This window comes from Mesocricetus auratus, unplaced genomic scaffold, assembly GCF_017639785.1.
Source record: "Mesocricetus auratus isolate SY011 unplaced genomic scaffold, BCM_Maur_2.0 Super-Scaffold_15014, whole genome shotgun sequence".
In the NCBI taxonomy this organism is placed as follows: domain Eukaryota; kingdom Metazoa; phylum Chordata; class Mammalia; order Rodentia; family Cricetidae; genus Mesocricetus; species Mesocricetus auratus.
In genome coordinates this window covers 16,642,131-16,661,801 of record NW_024429186.1, presented here as the reverse complement: position 1 = coordinate 16,661,801, position 19,671 = coordinate 16,642,131, and the positions used below count along the sequence as shown (strand labels likewise).

Here is a 19,671-nt window from a genome sequence, read left to right as displayed (position 1 = left end):
CCCATTCCACCCTGCCCCTTACCAGACTGTTGTACTGGTCCACTGTGTAACTGGGAGTGGGCACTGGACTTCCCTACACTCAATGGCCCTGTTTTGAGACTTGAGCAGGCATCCCTGGGGCTGATGTCCAAGGCTCCCTGTAGATTCCTCCTGCTGCATTAGCCTAGGAGAACTTGCTGGATGGAAACAAGCCACTTGGCTTAGGAAGACTGACTTCCTGGCTGGAGCAGAGTGGCCTCAGGCGTGACATGAGCTGGAGATGGAAGTCACCATGCGGTAAACCAAGGGTGGTGCAGACTGGCCTGCCAGCAATGACTTCTTAGAGAATGGGGCATTAAAAACCAAGTGTGCCACACCTAAGGCTCTGATCCAATGAGGTATCCTAGGTGCTGAAGACACAGAGCCACGCTCAGCAGATTGACTTTTCACCAGAGCCAAGGAAAGGTTGGCTTTCCAGTCCCCTCCCGAACAGATGGGGACCTGGAACTGTCAGACGCCTGGCCCTGGCATGTGCAAGCTGCAGCTATGCCAAGCTTTGTGTGTTCCGATGATAACTGCAGAAAGCATCTGCCAAGGGCCCAGGCGCCTGAAGCACTGTGCTGAGCACATTGTGTCACTCCTTCTGCGAATCATGTCCAACCTTCTGACATCGCAACAGGAGGCTGTCACCTGCAGAGCTCACATACAAGGACCATGCAATCAAATTATAAAAAGAAAAAAAATCTCACAATGTTCTAAGTAATGTTATGATTTTGTGTTGGGCTACATTCATAGTTATCCTGGGACTCATGCAGCCTGTTGGTCGAGGATTGGACACACTTGTTACAGCAGAAAACTGAAACCTACACAAACTTGCATGGAGAATCCTGAGAAATAGAGTCCAGGACTGCTGGGCTTCCTGAGCAACAGCCCGTTGTACTCCGCAGCCTGCTCAGAGCCCTGCTCCTGAGTGCCTAGCCTTCCGGGCTAGGTCTCCAGCCCACTCCCCATCCCCACCTAGCCACTGTTCCTCAAAAGCACCTCCAGGGAGAATTGGGATAAATGTTACCCAGCTTGGGGTTCTTGGGGACAAGTATTCTCTTGGTCCAGTCAAAACTTCCAGAAGATTCAGAAGCATGATGGGAGGCAAATTCATTGACTTAAGTGTAGACATTCTCATCACACACACACACACACACACACACATGTCATTTGAATGAGGAAGCCATGGGACTCAAGGTATCTGAAAAGCTTCCTCAACTATAAGCAGAAATGAAACCCTGACTTATGGTACCATATGGCTTGAAACATGCTTAGTGAAAGAAGCCAGACTCAGAAGCACTTGGGAGACTCTCTTATAGATGTGCTCAGAGGAGGCAAATCCACAGATGTGGAAAGCAGGCTGGTGGTCGACATGTTGTTGTGGCATTCTAATCCATTGGGAAGGACCAAAGACAGAGTGAATTAAAACTTACATTAAATAGGGCTGGAGGGGATAGCTCAGCCATTAAAGGCTAGGCTCACAACCAAAAATATAAAACTTAGATTAAATTAACTTATTCCTACTGCTTGAAGGAGGACAGCAATCTTAGAGCCTAACAGCATGCCGTGCCAGAGGGGCTAAAGAGAGGGGTGTTTGGTTTGGTTTGGTTTGGTTTTTCGAGACAGGGTTTCCTCTGTATTGTTTTGGAGGCTGTCCTGGAACTAGCTCTTGTAGACCAGGCTGGTCTTGAACTCACAGAGATCTGCCTGCCTCTGCTTCCCGAGTGCTGGGATTAAAGGCATGTGCCACCAATGCCTGGCTAAAGGGAGGGTTTATAAAGGTGGATATCAAAGGTTTACATTACAGTTATCCATGGAATCCAAAGCCAGGCAAGAAAATTGTTTTATTCCCCTCCGTTGCTTCTCTTTCCCCTTGTATAGTGATCAAAAGACCAGTTCATCCCAATCCCACAGCAATGAGTTTACAAAAGCAGAAAGCAAGTGGTTAAATACCTCACAGTAGAAACACCATTATCCTATTCTTACCTCACCTGCAGGCCACTAAGATCTCATAGGCACTCCAGGGCAAAGGTCAACAGCCCATAGGGATGCCTGGTACCATATTGAGTTTTTTAGCCATCACAGGAATTATGTGTAAATTATTACACAGGTCTGAGCACTCTGGGAGAAGTGTCACTAATTGACTGGGATAGAGCAGGCAGTGACATAGTGCCATCAGGTTAGGGCTAGCTGTCACATCGCCAGTGTCTGGTTCTCATTCCTATGATAAATACCCAATTGAAGCAACTTAGGGGAGGAGAAGCATGTTTGGGCTCATGATTTGAGAGGATACTGCAGGTGAGCTTTTCTGTTCCACCAGCCAGTTCCCAAATAACTACACAGAGATTTATTGTTAATTATAAATTATAAAGCTTAGGCTTGTTACTAACTAGCTCTTAAATTTTAAGTTAACCCATTTCTGTTCCTTTATTTGCTACCATGTGGCTCGTGGCTTGTTATCTCATTTTGTACAAGTTCTGCTTCCTCTGGGTCTGCCTGGAGATATTTCAGATTCAAGCCACTGGATGGGGAGTGACTGATAATGGGCATAGAGTTTGGGGGGCCTTTGACAAAAAAAATGCCCTAACATTTCCTAACACTTATAATGACAGTTGTGCAACTGTGACTATATTAAAGCCATCAGGGAATTTTTTAAATAGGTAAATTACGTGAATGCTATTCCTGTTGAGATGGCAGAGGAAGGTGGACGCTAAGGCTTCCTGTAAGAGGATGTGATAGGAGCTAGATTCACACTTGGGGCTTTCTAAGTGGGACCTTAGTCTTCTGTCTGTGCCCACTGCCATCGGATCCTTCCAACCCGTTCCAGCCCATTCACCGCTTCCCGCTCTTCGGCTCCCTCCTCCCCTTGCTATGGCTCCAGTGGAAAACAGTGCCCTGTTGCCAAGGGAGGGGTCTGTATCTGATGCTGAGACTGGGAGAGCAGCGAGCCCTCCCTCTGCAGCGAGCCCTCCCTCTGCAGCCAGCCCTCCCTCTGCAGCCAGCCCTCCCTCTGCAGCCAGCCCTCCCTCTGCAGCCAGCCCTCCCTCTGCACCTCTGCAGCCAGCCCTCCCTCTGCAGCCAGCCCTCCTTCTGCAGCCAGCCCTCTGAGGACTTCTTTTTATGACATCTTTTTTTTTTTTATGAAATCCTAGCACGTCGAGGGTTTCTTTTTAACTGACAAGATCAGAAAAAGACTAGGCTGAAAATGATGCTGCAAAAAATACAGTTCTGCATCTTGCCTTTTGCTGCTGTTTTGTGTGAGCATGTGTGTGACTTTTAGTTGTTTTTCTCATACCCAGAGAAAAGAAGTGTCTAGTCAACCGTAGATTTACTGGGTTTTCAGTACACCCGATGGTCTCAGAATTACTCTTCCTTTTTCGAAACCTGTTTCCTTCCTCAGGGTCAGTGATTGTACTGTATTATATTGGTTTGGTTTGGTTTGGTTTGGTTTGAATGAGTAGATGAAGCTATTTGGACAGGGATGGTGTCATCAAAGCAAAGCTAGTCTCTTACAGGCTCAGCTCCGTGGGATGGCTCTTAAGTGTTTGTTCATGAGTGGACACAAGAAAAGCCAGGTTTAGTCTTGGAACCACTGCCATGCAGCAGTGCAGGCTATACAGGATGTCATCCTGGATGCAAGCGCCTTGGGCTAGCAAGGGCCACAAAACTAACACAGGGCTGAATTCAGTACTGAGATGCTTGCAGCTGATTCTAAATGCAAAGAGATGATTCTAGGCTGTGGCTCTGGAACATGCCTGAGGCATATAGATGCTTGGTGTCTTCTTTAAAACAGGAAGGCTGACACTGTAGCTCTCCCAAGTTTTGTGTACCTTGTTTTGTCTTTATAGCATACAATGAGAATATTTCCTAATAAGTAAGGATTTGTTAGAAGCTTGAGATCGGGGGACTGGGGAGATTGCTCAGTTCATAAGCTTAAGCAGTAAATGCATGCCGTGCAAGCATGAGGACCTGATTTGAGCTCTAAAATCCACATTGAAAGAAAAAAACTGGGCATGGTAGCCTGTACTTGTAATCTCACCACTGAGGAAATGAAAACAGGTGGGTTCCTGGCCAGCCAGACTAGCTCATTGGTGAATTCCAGGCCAACAGGAAAAGAATCTCAGAGAACAGAGTTGTCTCACTCCGAGGTTGTCTTCCAGCTTACACACACGCACACACGCACACACACGTACCTGCACACACTTACATACACACACTAAGTGTTAACACTGGAGTTTGAGCGAAAGCCCGACAACCCGTCTTTGGATGCAGCAAAAATATGTATTCTCTGAGTCCGAAGGGCATTCCAACCATTCCCGTGGCATGGGAAACCTTGCTTGCTCTCGGGCACCACAGTCCAGCACCTGGAACATCCCAGCCCCTCCACGCATTGCAGGGATTGAAGTAGGCAAGGCGTACCCCCTGCCCAGGTTCAGACAGTCTTGGCACCAGAAAAATGGCTGCCTCAGTCAAAGAGACAGGCCCTTCTTTACCGGAACTTGAACGGCTGAGCCAAGACTTGGCATGATGCCATCAGTCCCTGCCAACTGCTGGGACTGCATGACACAAAGTTCTGCTTCTCCAGCCTTGGCTCTCTGCAAGCTGCAGAGAAACTTTCCAACTTCCTTTTTTTGTTGTTGTTTTGTTTCTTAGCATAAAGCCCTGAACTGCTTCTTAGCTTCCGTTGCACAGCCTGATAGGTGGTCCCCGAGTGCTTAGTATCAGCCTTCCTTGGAGAGTCTGTGCCCTGTGATTTGTCCTGGGGGCAGGCAAGCAACAGCCTGAGCTTTGGACGTCAGGGGAGCCCCAATGCCTGCTCACACTTGTGAGATGCTATCAAGGTGTGGAGATGTCTGTCTGTGCCTGCTAAGGACCAGGTCTGCAGACCTGTGATAAGCTGGCTGACAGTCCTTCCCCAAAGGGAGCTCCTCTGCCTCCTATTTTCCTCCTCTCTCACTGTCTCATCTCCTCATCCTCCCATTCCTCAGCTTGTCCCCACCTAGCCTGCAAAGCTAGACTAGCCGCTGCCCCATACCCTACAATGCTGCCTCCACTTTGACTAAGCTGGTACACTCACTAGTGTTGGATGCTGATGCCTGGCCCCTGCTCAGTGGAGCACCACTCTGGAGGCTGAAGAGGCACCAGTGAATGGCAGAGTGAAAACTCAGTAGATAATTCTAGAAAACACATATGGGGTATATCTCCCAGGCCTTGAGTGATCTAGGCAAGCTATGATGGGAGAGCATTCCCAGGCACTGATGGGCGGTTCTGAACATCAGCTACCCCATGATTTTGTCCTTCATCCACAAGTCTTAAGGGACTGTGACATGAGCATGGAGGGAGCTGAGCTCAACTTCCTGGGACTACTGAATAGCTCACCTTCCTGTCTGCCTGATGCTCCTCACTAGGAAGACTTCAAAGGAACCAGACCACTCTACTGGGCTTGTAGAGAGACATCCGCTCTACTGGACTTGTAGAGACATGGGTAGAGTTTCCAATGCTTACTCCACAGAAAGCAAGCATCTGTGCATTCTGAGTACCAATAGTTGGTCACTCAGAAGTTAGGTGCTGTCCTGGAAAGCAGAGCCACAGTGTGGCCATCATGAAGAGTGGCCCTCAGGTCATGGAAAAACCTAACCTGGTCATATCTTACCCCGTGGCTGTGATGTGCAGGAACTTTGCATATTGTAGAAAGACACATGAAAGGTCACCTTCTTGTTATTGTGGTGACAGCTGGGTATTCTTGGCTGACTGCCAGGTGCATCAGTCTGTCTAGGGCCAGGCTCCATGGTGCTGTGCTGTTTTGGTGCTCACGGTTGGGTAGGCTACAGCTTGCTTTTATCATGGGGTTGGACCCGCCTCACATTGATGGGCATGCAACCTCAGGCCACCAAGGTGGCCAAGACCCATGTCTTTGAGCATGCCATCATTAGAACTGGCTCTGCATGGTCCTGTCATATTGTGATATCTCTTTTCACAATCAAGAACTTGTTGTAGTCATGCCTAGTGTACAGGCCTATAACCCCAGCTGCTCTGGAAGTTGAGGCAGGAAGATTGAATGTTCAAGGCCAGCCTGGACAACTCGGTAAAGACATACCTCCTTGGTAGAGCACTTGCCTAGCATGTGGGAGACTCTGGGTTCAAACCCCGATACCAGAAGAAAACAAAAACAGGTGCTTGCTGTGTTCTTACCACATCTCTAGCTGGGGTAAGAGCCACCAGCCACCCACTGACAGGCAGAGCAACTGAGGTGGGAAGTGGTGTAAGTTCCTCAGAAGAACCCGAGTGCAGCAATGGGCTAGTCTGACCTGTTCACTCCAGTACTCTGACCTCGGGTGAATGCATTTCTGCTGAGTCACTTGCCTTCATCTGTAAAGTGGGTCAAAGCCTTTGGCTAGGGGTCATCAAGACAGTCCCAGGACAACTGCAGCCCATGGCTTGTCCACTGCACAAACCCTGACTTTCATTCCTGGATGACGCCTGTGGGCATCTTACTGAGGAACCATGGGAGAGAAGCTGTGTCCACCATGTTCCCAAGAATCCTGCAGCAGCGTGCCTCATCCTCTTCCTACACTTAAAATGAACACACTGAGCATGACCTGGGTCCCACGGTTCTCTCCATATGAGCTCGGAGTAGCCTATCCTCCAGAAGCCATAACCCTGTGTCTTTTGGAAGGCCCTGAGCATCCCTGAGTGTTTGCTGGTATACGGTACCCAGAGGCCAAGATCTCTCAAGCCAGCCTTGCCTTGGTGGCTTCCGTCACAATGAGGCTATGAAGACTGACTGGTTGGTAGATAGCAAGCAGGGCAGAGCGTGCTCAAAGGTAGCAGCTGTGTCCTTGTCTCGTAGCCTGGCTCCTCGTTAGTGTCAAGACCCCCCCCCCAAGTCACAGCAGCCTGTAGTGGACAGCACAGGTCCAATTCTATCACGCATAATTCAGCAATGGCCATGAGTTCTATCCCCTTCCTGTCTACCTTAGGATCCCCTCCCAGCACCCTGTGATGTTACTACTAAGACACCATTGGAGGGGCAGCTAGACCAAAACCTAAGACAGTCTGCCCAGGTACCCAGCTGGGTAGCGGCAGAAACAGCTTTATTCCCTCGGTCCCTACCATGCCCTCCTCCCACATACCGAAAGCCATGGTCACCCCCACCCGAGTTACGGTTGTTCTCCATGCCAGCTGTCACATGGGCATAGAACTGAAGCTGGGCCTCTCATGTCCCCTCCCAGCTCTACTCCACCCTCTGTTGGTGGGTACGCAGGGGACTTCCCCTCCAGGCAGGAAGTGGTGGGAGAAGTTTCAGAGTCCAAGAAGGGAAAACAAACCTACATAAAAGCAAGGGCCCTTCCCCCACTGCAAGGAGGAGGAGAACTCACTGCCTCTGCTCTGCTTTCCTCAGGCTTCTGGGACTCCTCGCTGAACCCTCCGAAAGATCCTGTCGAGCCCCCCAGAGGCCCAGCCCCTGGGGCCCCTGCAGCCTCCAGCCTCCGGCCCACAAGTCATTACACAAACTGTTCCTGTGAAATCGAGCTGTCTGTGGGAAATGACCGCCTGTGGTTTGTGAATCCTATTTTCATTGAAGACTGTGCCCTACCGGCTGATCCACTGCCTTCTGGAAGCTGTCCTCTGCGCCCCGTGCCTGCCACCTCGGATGCTACCTCATTTACCTCCAAAGGGTCCCCACGCCGTCCCCCGCCTCCACCCCCGGTTCCCAGCATTCCTCCGGCTGGCCCTGTCTGGTCTCCTGTGCCCCCTGCACCTGCTGGTCCTTTGCCCAACTCCCCCCTAACACCCACCTCTCACCTTGCACCCCATGCACCGGGCCCCCCAGGCCACCCAAACCAACCACCCATGACAGCCTGCGAGAGTCTCCCACGCCCAGCTGTAGGCCTGGGCCCCTTTGGGGAAGAAGAAATGAAGCCTGGGACAGCTCCCAGCCCCTTGCAGCCAGCTCCTCCCCCTCCACTGCCCTTGAAGAAGACTCTGCCAGCAGCTCCTCCCAGAAGGCGCATCTCTGAAAGGGTGTCTCTGGAAAGTCAGAATGTGGGGACTGCATCGGACAATGACCACCCAAGTATTTCCAGGACAGCCTCACTCAGCCTTCCTCCCAAAGGCACTGTGAGCAGCCTTGGGGACAGGCCTTCAAGGACCACAGAGCAAGGCCAGGAATCAGAGACCAAAGCTAGCCATGCTAACAATATACCAGTGCCTCCTGGGAAAGCCAAACAACCCCCTATTCCACCACCCAGGAAGAAGCGGGTCTCTCGGCAACTGGCCCCCACCCTTCCCAGTCCCTTGGAGAGCCCCAAGCACCCCATACAAGAGGCGTCCTCTGAGAAACCAGCACCTGGTGCACCTTGGGAAGGCCTGAGTCCAGCCCCCCAAGCCGGGATGCAGCAACTCCCTGCCCAGACCAGCACCTGTCCTCATAGCTCTCCCGAGTTCAAGGGTTCCCTGGCCTCGCTCTCAGACAGCCTGGGGGTGCCTGCCTCGGCCGCTGACCAGGACTCCTACTCAACCAGCAGTGCGGAGGAGGAGCTGGAGTTCAGCAGTCCCAACGTGAAGAAGAAGCCCTCGATGATCCTGGACAAGGCCCGCCACCGCCTCAGCTTTGTCAGCTTTGCCAGCGTCTTCCACGCCTTCCTCTCCAACGACCGCAAGCTGTACAAGAAGGTGGTGGAGCTGGCCCAGGACAAAGGCTCCTACTTTGGCAGCCTAGTGCAGGACTACAAGGTGTACAGCCTGGAGATGATGGCCCGCCAGGCATCCAGCACCGAGATGCTGCAGGAGATCCGCACCATGATGACCCAACTCAAAAGCTACCTGCTACAGAGCACCGAACTCAGAGCCCTGGTGGAGCCCAACCTGCACTCGGAGGAGGAACTCGGTCAGTGCCAGCTTGGGAGGGCGGGAGGGAGCGTGGTGCATTAATACCCTCAGGCACCCTGGACACAGAGCAGCCACTGGAGCCCCTTGCCTCATGGCCTCATTTTTCTTCCCACAAATCTCCTGGGTTCAAATCCCTCTCTCAGGCTCCACTTTCTAGAGAGTCAATTCAAGGCAGCCCACTTTCCAGACCACCCCTGTCAAGCAACCTACGACCCTCCCCTCCCTCACCAGCCTCTAACCCAGTAACCTCTACCCTCTCTACAATTAGGATTCACGGTGACGGGTTTCCCTGCAGCACCTACACATCTGTATAACTATTGAAAAGACTCGGGCAGACCACCGTGTGATAGCTGGGAATAGCTGGGCACTGTAACATCTACCTGTAGTCCCAGCCCTTGAAAAGTGGAGACAGGAAAATCAAAGCCATTCTCAGCTACGTAGTGAGTTGGAGGTCAGCCTGGGCTACTTTGTCTCAAAAAGCAAAACAAAACAACAACAAAAAATGCATTGAGAGAGTTTGGGATTACCTGATAAACATTACTGCCCTTCCAGGCACCGCCTCCTTGTGATCTTGAACCTTTCTCCTTCCCCCAGCAATTAAGAGCATCAGTTCTGGCTTCAAAGATGCTTTGAGACACTACAGGATGATGATTCATAGTGAGAGGCCCTAGGAAAAGACTGTTAAGTACCACCTTACCCCTGGGGGAGACTGGGCTTCAATGGCTGGCTCTTGGGGACTGATTCAGTTACCAGGTCACAATATTAGGGCACTAAGGTGGTGGGTGATATATTGAGGTCTAAAGCTGGCATTGCCTCCTCAGGAGGCTGTAGCTATGAGTGCACCCCAGTAAGGATGGAGGCTCACCTGGGTAGGATGCCTCTCGGTGATGCATTACGAGGCCACCCACACAACACCTGACTTTTTCCACTAACGGTTACCAGGTCCCAGAGACCCAGGCATCGCTCAGCAGCTTATCTGGGGAAGCGAGTTACTTAAGTAGTTTGACAGAGATATGCTTCCAGCTCCTCACCTGTTGTATGGGGGTGGGGGGAGCAAGCAAGCTGATCACAAAATCCCTCCTGCCCTCAGGGAGCTCTCATTCTGACAAGTGGCCGGTAACCAGCAAGAAAGTTAGGAAGCCATAAAAGAAGACGACAGAAGTGTAAAGTAAGCAGGAAGTGAGGTTTGGGGGCCCTGGGAGAGGCAGGTCAGAGCATCCTGACCCCAGGGTTAGCATTTCTGCGCAGGACCAGGCTGTGGCAGGTTCAAGGCAGGAGTCCCAGGGCCCCACTGTGCCCAGCACGGCTCTGATCCTTGAGCTGAGCAGGAACAGAGAGACAAGCAGAGCTCCTGTCCTGACAAGATGCACCGGGGACATGCAGGTGGGACAAGAGACAACACAATGAACACTGGGCACAGATCTAGCCCATGGGAATGGGCAAAGACCTGGCTGGCCTCATATGGGTTCCGAATGGCTGGGGGCCAGTGTGAGCATTCCTGGGAAACCACAGCTCTAAGTCCTAAGTCCCAAACCCGGAGAAGTCCAGGGGTTCAGTGTCAGAGAGACCGCCCCTCACTTCATTGGACATCTAAGAGGGGGCAAGTAGAGGCTATTGAGGCTGAGTCTAGTCTGTGGGAATATGGCTGAAGACAGATGTCTGGAACCCAGGAAAACACACACAGCCCCAGGACTAACTTAGATCCTTCCAGGAAAGACCACAGACAGTGAGCAGAGCAGGAGGCCGTGAAAGGGCACGAAGGACGTGGAGGGACATGGACAGCTCAACGCAGTCAGAAAAAGCTGTGGTCAGCCACGCATGCTACAACAGGATAAAACCCATGGCCTAAGTGGAAGTGGGAGGGGCTTCTTCCAGGCAAAGATGATGCTTTGGGGACAGGCAGAGAGGTGGGGCACGAGGTAGGAGGATAATATGGCCACTGGTGCCAGGCCGTGAAAGTCAGGCTAAGGATTTGGCCTGGAAAGTGACCAGGAGAGCTTTGAAGAGGGAATGGTGACCCAGGGCTATTCCAATGCTGAATTAGGGCAGGGCCGGTTGTGTTAGGTACCCATCTGTTGCTGTAACAAATGCCTGACAAAAGCAACTTGAGGAGAGAAGCGTTTGTTTTGTTTCAAGTTTGAGGCTCTGGCCCTCTCCGGTGGGGAAGTCGTGGCTGCAGGAGCGTAAGGTAGCGGCTCACACTGCACTCACGGTCAGGAAGCCGAGAGTGATGAATGCTCGTGTTGGGCTCGTTTTCTCGTCTTCCTTACTCATCCTAGGACCCAAGCCCAGGACGGAAGGGTGCTGTCCACATTTGGAGTGTATCTTCCCACTTCAATTAACCTAATGAGAGCCAAGCTCACTTAACGCCCACCCCACCCCCCAGGTTGATCCATTCTGTAGCTTGACTCCAGTGACAGTGGATAGTGATAGCATATGAATAGCTGTGTAGCAAGGGGAACTAGAGATGCGAAAGTCCAGAGACAGAGGCAGGCCTGGCAGGCTGGCGGAGCAGTCTGGGCGAGTGATGAGGCAAGTCACCTGGATTTGAGAAGCACAAGAGGCATTAAGAATAATCCTACCTTGGGCTGGAGAGATGGCTCAGCAGTTAAGAGCACTGACTGCTCTTCCAAAGGACCCAGGTTCAGTTCCCATCTGACACCCTCACATAGACTTCCATGCAGACAAAACACCAGTGCACATAAAATAAAAATAAGTTATTTAAAAAAAATAGCCGGGCGGAGGTGGCACATGGTTCTGCAAGTGCCTTTAATCCCAGCACTCGGGAGACAGATGCAGGCAGATCTCTGTGAGTTTGAGAACAACCCAGGACAGCCTGGACTACAAAGAGAAACCTTGTCTCGAAAAAAAGAAACAAACAAAAGAATAATTCTACTGGACATTTACTGGGTACCCAACCCTTAGTACACGGCTGCCCAGATTGTACACTGCATAAATGCAGGATGTCTAGTGACTTGTGAAATATGTCCTTCTGGGCAGGCTCTGTTCCTAGCACTTGGGAAAACACTGCATTGGAGAGACCAGGATATTAGGCATGGGAGGCCCCGGTGCCCATGCCTCTGCAGAGTGGCTCCCTGTCCTGCACATCAGGACTAAGTAGGAACCAGGCATGGAAGGGCTGTGCTGCCAGGCAGCAGAGCCGGGTGGGAGGGCCCCTGCAGCTGCTTTCCTCACCGTTGTGCTCTCCCCTCCCCCCACAGAGGCCATTGTGGAGTCAGCCTTGTACAAGTGTGTCCTGAAGCCCCTGAAGGATGCCATCAACGCCAGCCTGCTGGAGATCCACAGCCGGGATGGCTCGCTACAGCAGCTCAAGGAGAACCAGCTGGTGATCCTGGCCACCACCACCACCGACCTGGGCGTGACCACCAGCGTGCCTGAGTTGGCTGTCATGGAGAAGATCCTGCAGAAGCTGAGCAGCATGCACAAGGCCTACTCGCCCGGGAAGAAGATCTCCATCTTGCTGAAGACCTGCAAGCTCATCTACGACTCCATGGCCCTTGGCAACCCAGGTAGGCAGGCTGGGTCCCTCCCGCAGAACTAGCGCAAGATGAGAGTAGGAGCCATTCCCTGGGCGCCCCACAGGGTGACCTGGGCACGGAAGGAAATGACCCTGCTACCCTCAAGACAGGTTGCTCACACCTGTGCCTAAGGGCATCAGGAAAAGGCACCCTGTGAGTTTTCAGGAAGTCCTGAAGCATGGTTCTACAAGTCAGATGACTCAAACATAGAACACTGTGCCTCGATGCTGGAGGGTAGAAGTTCAAGATCAAAGCAGGGCAGGGATGTGCTCTTTCTAGGCACTGGGCAGGATCTGATTCAGCCTCACTTCTAAGTCTGAAAACCCTGTAGTCTTCACCCCCATGTGCTCTGGGTCTACATTTCCCTCTTATGAGGACACAGGGGGTAAGGACTGCCCTGCTCCACTGTGATTTCATGTCAGCCAATCACCTCTGCAATGACCTCACTTCCAAAAGGTCACCTTCTTGGGAAATAATGCTGCCTCTTTAGCATGTGTGAATTTGGGGGGGACAGGTCCAGCTGTTGATAGTAGTCACTGGACCGAAGAGAAGCTAGTCTGGACTCACCAAAATCAGCAGGAGCTGCTGATAGAAGATGACCAGGGAACCTGGATGTAGGCTATCTGGGTGGGTCTTGGGGCCATTACGTCTTCACCCTCCAATATGTTGTCCTAGGCATATATTTGTGGCCAGCTGGAGTCGAGCATAGTAAGACCTGGCATCATGACAGTGTGGTACCCTGCACTGTCTAGTCACAAGATGAACCCGTCCTCTTTAGATGGAAAAAGCTTCAATGTCACATTGCAGGAGACACAGGGAGGAAGGGAAGAAGGGAGGGAACAGAATCACCACACCCATTTTACCATTGCGCTCCTCTAGGGACACAGGAAACGGAACCCATGCTCCACAGGGAATAAAATGCTGGCTGGAGTTCCTCCTGCACCCAGACCATTAGCTAGATGCCCTGGTGCTGGTGGCCACCTGTGTAGTTAGTTGGACATGGTGGCCATGACAGGTAACCTCCAGACCTGGGTTCTGATCCCCAGTCTGCCCCTTACCGCTTGTCGGGCCTGGAATGAGTCCCTTATCTCTTTGAGCCCAGCTTCCTCATGGGAAGAGAAGCCGGCTTCTAGTGGGTCAGAGCCACACTTAGGCACTTGCTGATATTAGAAACAAGCTGTGACACTTGACCCCGGTGGCCAGCACCAGCAGGTGTAATACCTGGGGGCTGGCTGAGGGGCCCCCCTTCCTCTGCATGTTCCTCAGGAATGAGCAGCCTGGCAAGGTGGTTGTTGGCGTGGCCCTGGGGTGTGGATCAAGGTCCCTTCACGCTAACCGGTTCCCCTCATAAGCCTGACAGAGGCTGCAGCTCTAGGTTGGAAACCCTTTTTGTGTGTGTGTAGGACCAATATGTGTCCTGCAACTGTGAAAGAACAAATTGAGTTCCTGACAGACAGATGCCACATGGGGATAAAGCTACATGATATCTGTATTGTCATGGAGAAATTGGTGAGAAGCAAGGTACTAGGGTGAGTTTGTATGTTGGGGGCTCTGGGGGTCTTGCGCAGTCTGCTGACCAAGAAACAGGACTAGGCTATGAGCACAACTGTCTCCTGCTAAAAACGGCAGCAGGAGCCGGCAGTCTCCGGGATTCAGGGCCTTACTCTCATGCAGCACAGTCAGCCCCAGAGGCCCAGAGCCCTGGGAAACAGCAGCAAGGGAAAGCTGAAGACCAAGGCCCCCTCGTGGCTGATGGAAGCAAGCTAAGAGCGTCTCACACTTTCTCTTCTGCAGCAACAGAATGAAGGGTGGCGGGCCTGGGGCATCCTGCACGAGTGTGTGGGAGAAGCAGTGGGCCTTGGTCAAGTCAGAATGAGATGGACACGAAAGGGGACCCAAATGTCTGTCTGGGCCCTGATGCCTGCAGTTTCATGACTGTCCAGGTAATGGAGGCACCAGCCTCAGTTTCCTCCTGTGTAAACAGGTGTCCTCTCTGGGGCTCATGGGTACTGTGGCTAGTACGTCACCAGATGCTCACACTTGCTAACTGCACGTCTGACCTGCAGCTATTTCTCACTGAGGGATCATTTCCCCCAGGCCTTGCAGTACTCCAGGTGAAGTCAGAGCTGAGGACCCTGCCGACTGAGGTAGAAACAGGGCCATTTCATTCTGAGTCCCGGTTTCCTGAAGACCGTGGCTTCCTGAGATTCTAAGCCTTGGGATAGAAACCAGTGGGCATCTCATCAGGTGGTGATGAATTCCCCTCCACCAAGGCTAAACCCTGAGATGAGAGCCAAGCACCTGTAACTCCATCTTGGGCTACCCCACTCAGAGCCTCCACACCTTCTCTTGGGAGGAAGCAGATCACCCACCCACACAGTTCTGTGTTTGAGTTCCCACTTCTGTGCCCCGATTTTGGATGGTAAATCAATGTGGGTACCATGTGGTTGCTATACCTGGGTTAAAGATAGCCCCAGGGGCTGTGGGGTTACCTACTCCTCCTCAGCTTCAGTTTCCCCATTCTCAGGCTATGTGAGGTCCCAAGTATGTGTGTTCTGACGGTGGAGTGCAGAGGCCACCGTCTGCCCACCACGCTCCTGGGAATGAGGAGGTTGGCCATTATGGACATGGATCAGAGTCCAGAGAACACGCACTGAGATTTCCAGGTTCTTGTCTGCTGGAACAAAGGATTTAACCAGGGCACATGGGTAGTCGTAGAGATAGAGAAAGGTGATTAAGAAAAGGGTACTGTCAAGAAGCCAAGAATGAGAATAGACCCGAGAGCGAGGAAAAGTCAGAGGCTCCAGGCCCTGTGCTCTGAGCATCCCAGTCCTTGGCAGGTCACTTACGTAGCAGCATCTTCTCAAGCACTCGAAGATCCCTGGGCTTTTCTCCTTCATGTTCCCATTTATCACTTGTAACCCAAGCGAGAGAGACGTTTCCATTCTTCCTCTGCCATTGGCTTCTTGACATGTCAATCTTGATGCCTCTGAGCCCTCCCTCCCTATTCTATCTTCCTACCTGAGAACCACATTGTAGATTCCAATCTTCTGTGAAGCACCTGGTTGCTGTCCAGGTGGGACACAGACATCTGCACCTTAGGCCAGCCTCGTCTCCAACAGCCCCACCAGACCGGTTTCACACATGGTGTTCTGTGTGGGTTTTATTTGAAATGAACTTTCTGGAAGGGAGGGTGTGTGTGTGCCCACGTGCACATCCACGCACACTTGTAGAGGTGTCCTCTTTCTTCCGTTGCTTCCTGCCTTTTCATTTTTTGAGACAGTATCTCACTGAACCTGTAGCTCTTCAGTTTGGTTAGGCTAGCTAGCCCATCAGTATGCTTCGGGGATCCTTTCCTGAGAGATAACTGCTATCACACTTGCCTAGAACTGGCCAGAATGCAAGCCTAGAGTCACGTGGCGCCAAACTCATGCTGTAACCACTGCACCAGCCAACCATCCTGAGCAAGCGCCAACTTTGGGGGTAGTAATTGAGCACAAGTTTGAGGGTCCTGGGTCAAGCAGGCTGGGAAGTTAAAGACAAATGGCTTTGGATAAACTTGGCATCCACCACACCTGGTAGCTTAGGGTGGAACGACCCTTTCACAGGGGTTGCCTAAGGCCATCAGAAAACACAGATATTTACATTATGATTCAAGACAGTAGCAAGCTCATTATGAAATAGCAACAAAAATAATTCCATGGTTGGGGGGTCACCACAACATGAGGAACTGTATTAGAGGGTCACAGCATTAGGAAGGATAAGAACCATTGGATTAGGCTGTGACAAATTAACATTTAAAGCTAATCAGCACAGTCCTTAACCCCAAGCCAAACAAAACCCTGGCAGGAGTAGAACTGACATTGAAGCCAGGGAGTTGGGCAGGCAGGTGACCCAAGGAATGTCCTGCTCTGCTATGTGTGTCTGCCTCCAACTTTGGCAGAGGGAGTGGGGTGAGGCCCCGAGGTGTCCAGGTGTTTGCTATTTGGACCGGGTACTCTGGGAAAGCTGCCCTTTGTTCCCATGTGTTAACTTTCCCACTATTTCATGACAGGACCCAGAAACCCATTTTAAGAGCATTGGACCTAGTGGTGGGGTCTTTAGGGATGGCCTCCAGGAGAAAGGAAGGTACTTTAAGCCACAGTGATGCTGGAGGGCAAAGGTCAAAACAGTTTAGCCATGAGCCCCAGCTGCCCCAGGACTGCTGCATCAGGAAAAGCCCACTCAGCAAAACCAGGGAATGGATGGGAGAGAGGGTGGCTGGTGCAGAATTCTTCCCACTAGCTTAGCACTCTGGATGCCACAATCTACCCTCGCTCTGTCTGGCCCCTGGTTTTATGTGTGTGCTTCTGTTTAGACTATCGGTGTATTTGCGCAGTGTCTGCAGCCACTTTAGTGACAGAGGCTCAGTTGAATAGCTGGGAATGAGACCTGGGAATATGACCTGGGAAAACAATATTTCCTACCTGGTGTTAGCCTTTCTTGGAGATGATGCCCCAAAAATGACTATTTTATGTCAGACCCTCATTGGGCCCACACCACTCTCCTGAATAACAGACTGAGTTGATGACTGTCCTCCAGTGTTCAGAAAGGGAAACTGAGGCTTGTCGTGGCCTTGGGAGAGGCCTGATGATGCAGAGATAGAGTGGCTGAGCTAGGGTCTTCCTGATTACCTACTCCAGTCTGCAGGGTGCCCAGATGAGCACTCTTTGGCTTATTTTTCTCTGAACAAGTGTTCTCTCTTAGCCAGGTGGTGGTGGTGGTGGCGGCATCCACCTTTAATCCCAGCACTTGGGAGGCAGAGGCAAGAGGATCTCTGTGAGTTCAAAGCCAGCCTGGTCTACAGAGCGAGTTCCAGGACAGCCAGGGCTACACAGAGAGACAGGAAAAAAAAAGCATTCACTCTCTCCAAAGTCCCCCAGCCCATAAAATGTGCAGAAGGTCTCTGCCAGCTCTTGGCAGTGTGATTGGCTCATTGAATGCCTGCAGATGGTGAACAGATGGGACTGAGAGAGCCAGAAGCTAAAACCAGGACACACAGGCTGACACTGGCAATGCGTGAGCTCTGATCCACGCAAGCCAGGTGTTCGGATTACAGGGGAACCATTTCACAGCTGGACCCCATCACCCCAGCGCATACTGCCTGCCATCTGTTGTACAGCTGGAAGAGTCAGCTAGGAGCTGATGTGTTCCAGCTGTGCTCAAAGCTCGTGTTGGTCCTTAAGCAGACATTGTACATGCTCTTTGCCTACATCCAGGGGGGAAGGACACAGATCTGGTCCCACCAGAGACCAGCACAGAACTCTGAGCACAGGCTCCCAGCTCTTGAGCACTGCCATGCCCATGGTGAGGTTGGACCTGTTGGTGTCCGGGGACAGCTCAAGCCAGCTCAGGGAAGCTAGTTACGCACCTCCTCCCAACTCCATGTTCAGGTCTGCAGTTTGATCTTGCTCACTGTAGAAATGGTTACATCATAGCAACAGACCAGCACTGCAGGCCAGTTTCTGTTTCTGCCTTTCCCTTGGCAAGTCTGTTGTGAAGCATCTCTCCAACCAGTCAACTGAGAATACACATGGGGCTCAGTTGGAACCACTGGCCATGGTGGATCTTGGGCAGGAGTGGATCTCAGCAGTGGATCTCAAGGGCAGTGGTGGATCTTGGGCAGGAGTGGATCTCAAGTATTGTAATGTTCGCAACTCAAAGAGTGGTAGATCTCAGGTGCAGAAGTGGACCTCAGACAGTGACAGATCTTAGACAGGAGTGGATCTCAGCAGTAGATGTCAGGGGCGTTAGTGAATCTTAGGAGTAGCGATGGACTTCAGGCATGGCGGCGGACCTCAGGCAGAGGTAGATCTTTCACACAGGGTTGGATCTCAGGCTTGTGCAAATAGGGAGGGAAATTTTCCCTGTAGATGCCCATGCAGCAGTGGCAGGCCTATGAGCTAAGTGTGGTAAGAACTCGATGGCCTGGCAAGCAGTGAGGGGTAGCCACAGGGGAAGAACGAGGGAAGGACAAAGAACCAGAGTTTTGTCACCCCAGCCCAGAGCTTTCTCAGTTCCTTCTTGCCAGCCTGTACTGAGCCACCAGCCACTGGGGGCTGGCCATGGTTGCTAGGGTCCTCACTGTTGAAACCTGACACTATGGAAACCTAGCTCTTCCAGGGTGGCCTCCCATCCCTGAGCGGGTCACAGGCACCTGGCACTCACGGCTTTCATCCTCTTCTTGCAGGGAAGCCCTACGGGGCCGATGACTTCCTGCCTGTGCTCATGTACGTACTGGCTCGCAGCAACCTCACCGAGATGCTTCTCAACGTGGAGTACATGATGGAGCTCATGGACCCCGCCCTGCAGTTGGGGGAGGGTAAGTCAGCACCACCCCCACACCCACCACCATCAGACCCATCACCCACTCCCAAGCCAGGCAGCCCAACAAGAACTTCTTAGGTAGGACAAGACTCAGGTTAAGGCCTAGGGACATGCACACAGACCCTGCCCAAATAGCTCATGGATCAGGAAGGCAGATAGACTGCAAAGAGACATGTCACCCTAGCTTGACAAAAGTGGGATGGTAGGAAATTCAGAGACTAGAGACATGCTACCCAGACAATGCAGTCATGGAGGGCTTCTTTAGGAGGTGATACCTGGACTGAGCACTGAAGGGTGAGTGGGAGTCAGCAGATAAGGAAGATAAAACTTGTCATGGTGGCACACACCTTTAATTGCAGCCTTTAGACAGTGGAAGCAAGTGGATCTCTGTGAGTCCAAGGCCAACATGGTCTACATAGTTAGGTTCTAGGCCAGCCAGGACTGCATAGTGAGACCCTGATTCAAAAATAAACAAGTAAAACTAAATTAATTTAAAAAGGGGGGGTGGCGTTCTTCGTGGAGGACACAGCAGAAGTTGGTGGCATGACAAGTGTTGGTGAGGTGGCAGAAGGTGTCTGCATGCAGTGTGACTAGTAGAAATCAAGTGGCCCCCTGGGACTTGGCCCCTGTTTATCCAGCCCTGGCCAGGACTTCTGTCTGTAGGAGGAAGTTGCTGAGATGGTTATGGCTTTGTACTCTCTGGCTGAACAAAGGAGGGCTATGATTGACTGCAGCCTATCTCAGTTTCCCTCCCCCTGTCCTCCTACCCACCACTTCCTCAGGCTGAGACCTCAGCCACCCCTCCACTAAGAATCCCTTGAGATGCAGCAGTCCTGATAATGGGCATTGAGGG

General features: G+C 51.8%; 1 protein-coding gene across 3 annotated transcripts in view; it reads left to right on the top strand.

The window, feature by feature from the left end:
• Rin3 (Ras and Rab interactor 3) overlaps positions 1-19,671 on the top strand; it is a 114,388-nt gene that overhangs the window by 87,064 nt on the left and 7,653 nt on the right. For 2 of the 3 annotated variants that reach the window (XM_005068388.4, XM_040742607.1), the window contains 3 exons: positions 7,424-8,911; positions 12,135-12,443; positions 18,682-18,813. In XM_005068388.4, the coding sequence (XP_005068445.1) occupies positions 7,424-8,911; positions 12,135-12,443; positions 18,682-18,813 (1,929 nt within the window). The remainder of the gene's footprint in view (positions 1-7,423; positions 8,912-12,134; positions 12,444-18,681; positions 18,814-19,671) is intronic. The other variant, XM_013112245.3, reaches the window with a different exon arrangement.